Below are 11,571 nucleotides of genomic sequence, written 5' to 3' on the forward strand. Positions count from 1 at the left end.
TCCTCCCTCTCTCTCTCTCTCTCTCTCTCTCTCTCTCCCTCTCTCTCTCCTCCCCGGCTGGCGAGTGTGGGCACGGAGATGGCACGTAGATTAGTCACATGCTGGCGACACCACTCACTGCGCACTCCACTGACTCATCCACAGATGGCGGCCAATTGGCGTCCGGCGATACTGTACATCCCAACGTTCAGCCGCGGCCCGCCATCCAACTCATATATGGGGCATCCTACCTATGTAGGCCAGCCAATCGGTGGCGGCCACCACAAACCCACGCCCACCTCGCCCAGGCGGCAGGCACCACACGAACCGCTTGATGCTTACACGGGAGCACCAGAAGCCAGAACAAACAAATATCAACCTGCCTGCTGTCTTAAAAAAAAAAACACCCCCCCCCCCCCCCCCAAAAAAAAAAGCTCATCAGAGACAATAAAACCTTCAGTCGGTGCCAACAGGAGCAATGAGAGGGTTTTTCTAAGATCTTGGGCTTGTCTGTCTGTCGGTGCGTCAGTCTGTCTGTCTGTCTTGTTCTTGAACCTCACCATAAAGTAACTTAATGTTCTACCCCTAAGCCAGTAAGTCTGCCTAGATACGGGACTGGTCCGGACATGCCCAGACACACACACACACACACACACACACACAGAGGACACACCCTCAAATACAAATAAGTAGGTCATAAATACCAGAGTAATGGTAAAGCTCATATCAGACCAGTAGAGAAGGGAGGTTTCCAAGAAACACACACACACCTCAACGTCAATAGTCCGGGTCAAGGTACTTTCTCAGGTAAAAAAAAAAGAAAAAAAAGAAAAAGAGGACAAAATGAAGGTGATGGATGACATGGGTGGTGAGAAGAACACGGAGTGATAATGATGATCTATTCAACTCTATACATTGTGCACTTGTAGGAAAAGTCTAACAAAATACAACTGCTTTGTGAACTGAATCAGGGTTCGAGGAAATCCTCCATCAAAAATAGTAAGTAAGGCAAACATCAGAGGTGCGAAAGGGAGAGGAACACGTTATTTTTCACACGCTGTGTCTGATACCTGAGCTACCTGGAGAGTTTCTTGGCTCAGCGCGGAGCCCTGACTAACACGCACAGACACACACACACACACACACACACACACACACACGCACACACACAACACACACACATCCACACGTGTAATGCTTGCACACAAACTACAGGCTGAGTGGCGTCCGGGGCCTGTGTCTGCCTGTTCCTGGCCTGTGTGCTGGGATGGTGTGTTTAATTGGGTGTAGCACAGACTGTACTTCAGGGAGCTGAGATAAGTTATATCCTGCCCGTTAAAGGGGACAGCAAAAACCAGGAAGCTGGAGTTCCATCTGTTGGCTCGCTCCCCCCCCTGTCAGAGCACAGTGGGGAGATATAGCAGGTGTGGAGGTGAGGGGGGGAGGGGGAAGAGGGGCGGGGGGGGGATTGTCAGACAACCCAAACAAACAGAATAAACCTCTCCCATCAGTCAGCTCACAAACCCCCGCTGGTTACTGGTCAGTGCTCGTCTCTCCAGATTTGTGCAGCAGGTGGTAGAAATAATACTGGGCTTGAAGACGCATCAAGTCCCCCCAAAAATGCAAAGGAAAGTGTTCTTCCCAAGGACATAAATCAAGCGCTCCTCTCTTTCTCCCTCCCGACCGTGTCGCTGGCTGTGCGCGGCCGAGCGCGTCAGACTTTGTAGTAGATGTTGGCGGGGCTCTGCGGGGGCATCTCCTGGACAATGTAGACGGGGTGGCCATAGTCGCCGCTCACCTTCTCATAGTGAGGGCAGTAGTTGTTCTCTGTCCGCAGCGGAATGATGATGTCACTGGGCTCCGTGCCAGCCGTGCCCCCGGGCATCTTGGGATTGGACAGCGTGCTGAGAGACAGCGCCGAGGGGCGGGGCTGCGAGTGGACGTTTTTCCTGGTGCGCTTGCGCATCTTGATGAGCAGGATGACGAGGAGGAGGATGAGCACGAGGAAGATGATGCAGCCGGCCCCGATGGCGGAGAACACGGCCACCTTGGAGCCGAGGATGCCGTCCGAGTTTCCAGAGTTGCCAGAGTTTCCAGACTGGTCCTGATTCATGGTGTCTATAGAGAGGAATAAAAAAAAGAGAGGGCTTAGGGACCGTGCATAAATCATTCAAAGATGGCTTTCATGTGAGCCATAAAGGTCCGTTTTGCCATATGTAGAGGATACGGGGTGGGGTGAAAGTATTGCAGTGCACAAGCCCTTCGGCACAGAGCCGTTGCCTGTTCCTGGTTCACACATTTGGTGGCTAGGATAACAGTTTATTTAGAGGCTCTTTATTCCAAAACAGAAAGAGTGGCTCTGTTTCCACTATTTTGTTAAGTTGGCAATAAACAGGGCCCGTTTAAAACAAGGCTGAACGAGCTGAACGCTTTGGTCGGCAACCTGAGCCCGGGGCCCCAAATTAAAAGGGTCCCAAACAGCTGTGGATTTATTGTGATGTTTAGATGTGAGAAATATTGAATTGTGTTGTTATTCAAACTCGTTGTACCCAGAAATAACTTACAGAAGGGACCCAAAGCACTTACAAATATGCAACTCAACTGAATACTATAAATGTTGCTGATTACGTTGCAGATTCGGCTCACAAAATGTAACAACTCAAACGCGTGTAGTATTCATTAAACGATCCGGCATCACATTAGAATTAAAAGCTGCACCTTGAACAGATGTCACATGTAAGCACATTGTGCTGATCACATCTTCACTTAAAGAGAACGTTTGAATGCAGGACTTTGACTGTAGCTCTCTTCTTCTACCACAGCCGATACCAACACCCCCAGTTAGAGAAAGGGTGAGAAGTAAAACGAGACGGCGTTTGCAGCGGTGCCCAAATCCCTGAATCCGCCCCTTGAGAAACAAAAAAAAACACACCCCGGTCGCGAAACACCGGTGAAATACGCTCTGCTTCGATTCTACTTCCTGTTTGCTATCTGCTCATGTTGACTCCAGGGAGATGAAGAAGATTCCGGTTGTAACGTTTTATCCGGCGCCCATGTGACATTGGCAGGCTTTGTCCAGCAAAGAGCAGTGAATTTAAGTCAGGCCCGCTGCGGACGAAAGAGCCCTTAATCTCCGCCCCTTGCTGCTACACAGAGGGCCGTGTGCTTGTTTTTGTTTTTTTTTATAATCAACGTGTCGCATGTCCAAGTTGCACCAAATTCGACACTGCGCTCCCTTGGGTCCCCAGCAATACGCCTGCCAAGTGGGCGGTAGATCGGATGAACGGTTGTCCAGATATGCGAAGAACACACAGACAGACAGAGATCCCTTGCTTTCTAGTTGGATCCATTATTTAGAGATTTCTCTCTTTCTAACAGAAGGGGAGGTTAAGAGTCAGCGCCCCTTCCCAACTAAATCATTTTCATACGGTCCCCTCAGAGGCCGCGGAACAATCCGAGGATCATATCATTTACAGGAAGCCGCCCCCGTCACGTGCAGATCTTACTGCTCGGTGCCTAAATCAACTGTGATCACGTCCCTGTTTGTTGTTCGCTCTACATGACTAACGGCCCCCACTGATGAGATTTAATTGAATTAGCTCATTCAGAATAGACTCCTAATGAAATCTGCAGACATCACTCCACATAACAGAGATTCCCGCTCTGATAAGGCCGAGCCCCGGCAAACTCGTGCGACATGTCGGGGCCACGTTTGTGTGGCGAAGGCCAAGCGAGATGTGGAAAAAATAAAGAAATTGACGAGGGCATATCTGAACATCTGATTTTATTTTGTCCTTTTGTCTCTGGGGTTCTGAGTGGAGGACGGGGGGGACGGGGGGGGCTGTGACTGGCTCCTCTAGTGACTGAAATCTGAGAAGGACCAAATCTGTTTTCCATGTATGCATGCAGCTGCTGCCAAAGAGCAGCACTCACCTCCTCCCACCACCACCACCTCTTTACTGTCCATGACCCCCCCACACCCCCCACAGGCACACAAAAGCCTTGTACCTCCAGAGACTGCCATCCCCGCTAATGACTGTGTCTCCGCACTCGGCTGACCACTCCGCACTTAACCATTTACCGAGGGGAGGGGGGTGTGGGGGGGGGGGGGGGGGGGGTATAACTGAGCCTTGCGCCTTATCACGGCTAAATGACATCACTGAAAGCTACCGATTCCCGGACTTATCGGTGAAATCAGAGGCGCGAGGAATTTTTCGTACATTCTGGGCGCTGGAAGGGGAGCCGGAGGGGGGCTGTCAAGGCATTTCATTCCTGGAATATCAGCCGCTCTCAAACCGCAGCCACACGTCCTTCAATCCGCCCTCCACTTCCTTACTTGACATAATCACTGATCTAACAATGGTAGACGGGTAAAAGCCCCGGTATAGGGAAAAGTGACTTCAGGAAATCTTTTTATAGAGCAACTAATGTCAAATAAGCAATTATTACATGAGGGCAGCTTATCACGTTGGGACAGGCAGAACGGTTTGTACTTGGGGGAAGTTTGTGGCGTACAAAGTTGTGGAGTAAGTCAAAAAAGTTGAGAAGCGGTCCCTTCTGTGGGAAGGAAGTTACGAAAGGTGCTGGTGAAAACAGGAGAGGAGGAGGAGGGGCCCCGGAGCCTCCGCGGACGGCTCGAGTGACTCCTTCAATTATCTCTGCCTTTAATCTTCATTTATCTGCAATTCAAATGAGGTTTAAGAAGAAACCTTATAAAGAGGAATGTCTTTGAGTCTCCTTGGGTGCAGCACACACTTTGTGTACAGTAAGAATAAGAACGTGACTCAGGGTGAGCCGTGTTAGTTTTGGGCGTGGTTTCTTATTGTTTTATTGCCAGCTGCATTTTGGCGAGTGCTATTCTACTCTGTATAACGTTTGGTTTGACATCTTATTTTGCCTGTTGACCCCCCCAGATATCAAAGGAAAATGCCTGCGGCATGAAAAAGCCATATGAGAGAATACTGACTTTGGGAGACTCAACTATGATTTTTTTTTTTCTCTTTTCAGGCTAAATGTGATTAATTATTAGAGGAAGCCTTGAGGCTGTGAATATTCCCTTTTTACACTTCAAAAACCTTTATTTGACTAAAATATTTGCACTCTAAAAACGAGAAAGCATGCCGTAAAGAGTCTTGGTCTGTCAATCTGCTCACCAGGGTTTCCTGGCACCTCGGGCTTGACCCGACCCGGGTCAGGCGGACTGGGACTGGACTCCGGTATGGCGTTGTTCTCTGTAGCGTCCGGCGCCACGGGGTTCGCTGCGTTTGGGACTGTGGGGAAAACACAAAACACACAGAAACTCAGCCTCGGCAAGCTGCATGCGCTGAATTACAATGACTCGTTCCCCCTGCGTCGGCAAGGATTATTTATTATTATCTTCTGATACCTCTTTTATACACAGAGAAGGTTATCTTTGCATGTGTTGAAAGCGTCTAAGAAGTGAAGATGAAAGCAGAAAAAAAAGAGAGGAAGGACAAGTTAGCGAACGTCTGCGAAACACGGCAGTATCCCTGTCCCGTCGTAAAAAATGAGCTCACATCTACATCAGCAGCTCCTTCAGCAAACACTCAGACAGGCATTCCCAACACTGACACATTCATGAGAGGGGCAGGCACACACACACACACACACACACACACACACACACACACACACACACACACACACACACACACACACACACACACACACACACACACACACCTAGAATATACTTACAATACACTTAGGCATGGCAGAATGAGGGTAAAGTAGTTATATATTAACTTTTTATTGTTGTTCATTATTCATCACGTTAAAAGGCCATAATATGTCTTATTTATTGCTCTGGATTTAACTCTGCCTGAAAGAGGCACACTTCTGAAGAGGAGAGAATGGAAGGACGCGAAGAGGAGGGGGTGTTGTATAAGCTCTGAGGGGAACGCAAAGGAAACAGACGGTTTATCTGTCCGTCTGTTGTGATTTTCAGAGCACGCACTTTGAAGTCTTTGCGCGATAAACACCGGTGCGCACGCGGCGCGGCGGCTTTAACGAGGGCAGGGCCGGCAGACAGAGGACAGCTATAAACTATTACCAAAGCCGGCCTGATGGATTCCACAGAACACTAATCAGATGCACGATCTGCAACTGCCCCCAAGGCCTGCCCAAAGGGACGGGTGTGAGAAACTGAGGGGAGGGCGTACGGGGAGGCAATTTACATTTAAAAGTCCCTCGTGGCAAGTTTGCGTGGCATGTGTGTGGCCGTGCATATACATATATATATATATATATATATGGGTGTGTGTGTGTGAGAATAGGGCCTGACAGTCTAGCAGTCTATTTTCTATTTCCACCTCAGTTTGGCCGAGACTCGAGAGGGGAAATGATTCGGGTGTAGGATGTCTGGAAGATATAAACGAGAGAAAAAAGAGGGAGAAAAATGAAGAGGGAGGACATTTGGAAGGAGGGAAGACAAAGATAAAATCACGGGCAATAGTGCTTTTTGTTGTTTTTTTGGCAAACATAACATAACTATGAACAAATTGATTTCCTCTTTTATCTTGTCCAGACCACCGCATTGCTCCGCACCGACTGCAGCAGTGGTGAACCCAGCCGTGAGCTGTTGTGCTCCGTCAATAATTGATGAGAAAAGACAGGAGTGAGAAGTGGGGAACATTGGCGTACGGCAGGCGATACGAGAGGACACGGGGATCTGATTCACTCGCATAGCCCCAACGCCGAGCGTCTAACCACTGAGCATGTGCGGGGAGCGTTCTAATGTTCTGACCCATTTTTCTGTGTGTGTACTGCTGACATTTCCCTTAGCTATGCAGACAGCAACTACCTCAGAACTGCCAAAACCCCGCCAGAAGGAGGGAGAAGGCGGGTGAGGGGAGGAGGAGGAGGAGTGAGGGAGACAATGATTGAGAGACGAAGGAGAGAGAGAGGAAGAGAGAGAGAGAGAGAGAGAGAGAGAGAGAGTTAGAGGGGGGAGAGGTGCGTGCGAGGCGGTGAGTCAACATATTTTCTAATGAGCACGGTGACATGATGTGGTGGAGGAGAAAGAGAGCGCTGAATGTATCAAATATGGGCCGCCTGAATTTCTCCTGCAATCAACTGCGCTTCCTCTTCACTTCACATTTTATATAGAGACAAAAGGCGGAACACGAGGCGTTTAAAGCACAATTAGGTTCTGACGTGTCAGGGCGCATATTTTCCCACAAAGCGATGATTCAACGTGAATCGGCACGGGAGTGTCTCCACAGGAACATACACTGCTGGCGTGAGTCACCGAGATGTAATCCATAGAGCAAAGTGCGAAGAGGGCGCGGAGTGGACATATGGGAAGAACTCTGGAACTTGGCTGCAGGAAAGCGTTGGCTGCAGAGGCGAAGGAAACGTGGCTTTAACACAATAGCGCGTGGGGTCAGAGCCAAGCAGAGCCCGGGATTGTTCTGTGTTAATTGAAACAACATCCAGCGTGGCTGCAGAGGGTTAGAGTCCGTAGGGCTGCAAAATAACGATTGGTTCTTTATCTTCAAAAGACTTTTGGTTTGTCTGACCGACAGGTCAGAAGACAAATATATTCAATTTGTTGTTTCAATGGAACAGAGAAAAAAAAGCAGCACATTTTCTGCGGCAACCAGCGAACGTTTGAAGTTTGTTGCTCGATGAATTCCTAAAATGCATCATTGGGAATAAATAAAACAAACGTTCAGTGAACTTTCAGTCAACCCTTTTGGCAACTAATCAGCGTTTACTTTCAGCACCAATAGAGTCAAAAGTATCACTTTTCAGTTATATTGCTTTTTTTATGGCCACTCCAGCTGGAATGACTTGTTGGTTAATGAGGAACTGATGCTGTTCTTTGACATGTATGATGGTCAACACAATCCAACGGTCGGATAACAGGGGTGGAGGAAGTGTTCAGATCCTTATGAGCTAAAGTACCAAAACCATATTGTAAACATACTTCATTACAATTAAAAAAAGTATTATCAGTAAAATATATCGGGAGTAAACATCCTCGGCCCCTCTAAGCGTTATTATATCTTTGTATTATTATGATTGATGCATTAATGTATTGACTGAAGTAGCATTTTATCTTGTAGCTGCTCAGGTTTGGACTAATTTGTACTAAATAGTTTTTTGTAATGCATCTTGAATAGAATTTTAATTGAAACAATACTACTTCTGAGCATTATTATGACACACAACACTTCCCAATACTAGTGAAATATAGCTCAAAACCAGTTTCCTCAGCTAATTCTAAGATCGCTTTTTATTCTGAACCACCTAAATATTACATCTTATTTCAATAAGTCTGTATTACCTCTTTATTACAAGCAAAAACACCTTGTATTCATTATTTTTTTCACTTATTTTTTTTTTTTTTAACAGCAGCTAAAACAAAGTTTCACTCGACGCTCTACTTTCTCACGGCCCTTCCTCTGATACTCACTGGGTAGGACGGGCACGTTGTGCATCAAATATTCCGCTCACAGAAATAGATTTAAAAGTAGTTTTTCAAACAAGGTTTTTAGGGCACATGGATTGTTGATTGACAGCTCGCTTCGGACCGTTTTGGGAAATGTGCTCACGGCCCTGGCGAAGTTGAGGAACAGCCGGCAGCCACAGAAACAGACTCGAGCCGGGGGGACTTTCCTGGATGTTTCCTCTAATAACACATTTTCCTTTTCAACCTCCATTAACGTGAGCTCAGGGATTACTTTTTTTTCTCCTGGTTAATAGTTTAAAAGCCCGTGCTGCCCTGCATTCATGCAGCCATGTTGTCCCCGGCCCGTCGGATGCTCGGATCGACCTACATGGAAAAGAGAGTGCGACGCCTGTCCGTTCTGCGAGACTGTTGCGGGGATTTCTTTCACTTCTTGAAAAGAAATCGTTTCTGACGCGGAACCTTGCTAGCATCAGCAGATTCTTAGCTTCAATTCTCCCACAGACTGCCAGGATACGCTGCTGTCGTCCCACTGGCCAACATTCAAATATCTGCACACAAATTTGCACACACACACACATACACACGCACACACACACACTCTGCAGATTTCTCAGCAAGTCTCAGTTTATTCTTGACATGTTGAGAACGAGCCTCTTAAGCCCCAATCAGTTCATCGTGGCGGGCAGATGTTCCTCTCATATGGCGGTTAGTGTCTGTTTTGGGTGGGGGTGGGGGTGTGGGGGGGGGGATGTTTAGAGAGTAACACATCTGTGTACTGTGCGCTGTCGCATTCAGGATATAGATGTCCACATATTGAGTAAAACTGCGTCTAAAAGTGAAAAGTATGATGCGAACCAAATGTTGTGTCCAAGGATATCCAAACAAAGCTGGCTTGTTTACTCCCAAGCAATTCTGAGATGACTTACACCGACCGTGCACTTACATATGAATTTCAAACATTCTGTGATTACTTCAGAAGAATCTTGAGGGATATCGGAGGCCTTTCTTACGTTCCCTTTCTTTCTTTTCTTGGGGATCTTCACCATTTGAACAAACTAATTATGTGTATCACAATAATTGTTCAGAAACTCGCATGCATCATCATTATTACGACATATTGAACTGAGACACAGCTCGGAGACAAAGTAACCAGGTGGCAGACGCATACCTAACGAATACCTAATCTAATCAGTGCACTTCATCACACTGAAGGGAAAATCCTGTAAATCCAATACAGCAGTCTATAAAGCAGTCCTGCTTATTGATTTGCAACACTGCCTTCAATGGCCTGATACAAGCGGAGGTATCAAAGCATTGGTTACCTCAGTGTGACACAGTGTCGGGCAGAATCTTATAACACATCACTTAAAGACCAACGAAACAGCTGCACGTGATTTAAAGCTGGAACCCTGATAATTCATTTCATCCTCCCCTTTTTAACATCAATAAACTGTGTAAAATCTATATTTAATGGTTTATATAACAAACTATAAAACACAATGATGTATTTGTACACTTATAATGTAATAATAATGTATTTTTTGAACAACTTAACTCCTGGTGATTAGACAGATAATATTAATAACAATATAATCATAATCACCCCCTATTTCATATGAATGTGAATTATATTCATTAACTACATAAACTGAGGTAATATCGCATACATTTCTTCGAATGAAGTCCTTAATAAACACAACATATTTATGGTATTCATTATATTTAATATCGCATACATTTCTTCGAATGAAGTCCTTAATAAACACAACATATTTATGGTATTCATTATATTCAACAACTTCAAACAAACTCCATCCATGAAGGCCACCGTGTGTTTTTAATCATATATTATTAAATACGATTGCTCTGTGTTATTAATCATTCATTACCTACTCATAAACCAGTTATGAATGGTTTGTAGGGGAGATTATAACTGTTTAAAAATACATACATTCAGACAAAGCAGCAAAAGATGACACGACTGATGAATGTATCCGTATTGTGTTATGACATGTTTTGCATGCGTTAATATTTGAACTACTATTATATCTTACAATGGTTGTTAATGGCAGGGCTGGGTAATATGACTGGAATGTTTATCAACAAGAATATTTTTCTATTTCGATATATATCAAATGCAAATGTTTGCAAAATCCCATATCAACTTTATAAAAGCGTAAAATATGAATAAATCATATTTAATAATACAAACTGCATGCCATTGTTATGCATTTAACAAAACTCCTCAAGAGTAGCAAACTAAACGTTATATTTTGCTTGGAAGCATACATTTCGACACTAGAATGCCATAAAATGATTGCGCGATATGATCAGTCAATAAATGGTTATAGTGAGTAGTAACCAAAACCCAAGTGGTGCCTTTAAAGACGGCGTATAAACAATATCTCTAAAACCTCGACAGTTCTCAAAAAGCAGGTCCTGTCGGAGGCCGGCGGCAAGACAAAGTCACGCTAGGCACACATGGCGACAAATGTAAAATGTCACAGCAGAAGTGAAACACGGCTTTGAGCCGGCAGCGCTGTGTTGTGTTCCTAAATGTGAGGCGAGCGCACGTTTACCTTGCCCGACTCTCATGATGACTTTCATGGCTCGGCTCTTGCACACGCCTCCCTCCCGGTTCTCCAGGCCCTCGACGGTACCGTTGGAGGTTGCTGGAGAGGGGAGAGAAGGAGATGAGGTGTGAGGAGAAAGGAGAGGAAGGGGAGAAGGACAAGGAGAGGGGAGGGGGGATGTGACGGAGGGTGAAGAGAAGAGAAGCAGGAGGAGAGAAGAGAAGATGACACACTGGTTAATGAGCACGTCCATGACGCACAGAACCAATCAATATTTACGACAAGCACTGATTAGCTGTTCCAGTGATTAGCCGTTCTCACCCTCAATCAACCGCCAGCTCCTCTCAACGGTATCTCTCATTAACGCAATAAAGTGAAGTCAAATGAATGGAACAACATTAGAGCCTACTGAGGGGCGGAGCGTGGTCAGACCTGTGTGTGTGTGTGTGTGTGTGTGTGTGTGTGTGTTTTCTGTCTGTGCATACTTGAACAGTGAGACATGCCAGCCAGAGTTCCAGCTGCTTGCCAAGTCCTCGAGCTGCTTACTCCCTCTGAGCCACATGTGTCATTACTTGCTGGTAG

The 11,571-nt window shown here is 46.0% G+C and overlaps 1 protein-coding gene across 1 annotated transcript in view; it reads right to left on the reverse strand.

The window, feature by feature from the left end:
- Positions 1-427: 427 nt before the first annotated feature.
- The window catches only part of LOC306702559 (ephrin-B1-like), a gene marked incomplete at its 5' end in the record, with an annotated part of 50,701 nt that continues 39,557 nt past the window's right edge, over positions 428-11,571 (reverse strand). The window contains 3 exons of the mRNA XM_079168199.1: positions 428-2,097; positions 5,133-5,249; positions 10,996-11,088. Of these exons, the coding sequence (XP_079024325.1) occupies positions 1,694-2,097; positions 5,133-5,249; positions 10,996-11,088 (614 nt within the window). The 3' untranslated portion in view covers positions 428-1,693. The remainder of the gene's footprint in view (positions 2,098-5,132; positions 5,250-10,995; positions 11,089-11,571) is intronic.

This window comes from Pholis gunnellus (assembly GCF_910591455.1).
Source record: "Pholis gunnellus genome assembly, chromosome: 10".
Taxonomy (NCBI): Eukaryota; Metazoa; Chordata; class Actinopteri; order Perciformes; family Pholidae; genus Pholis; species Pholis gunnellus.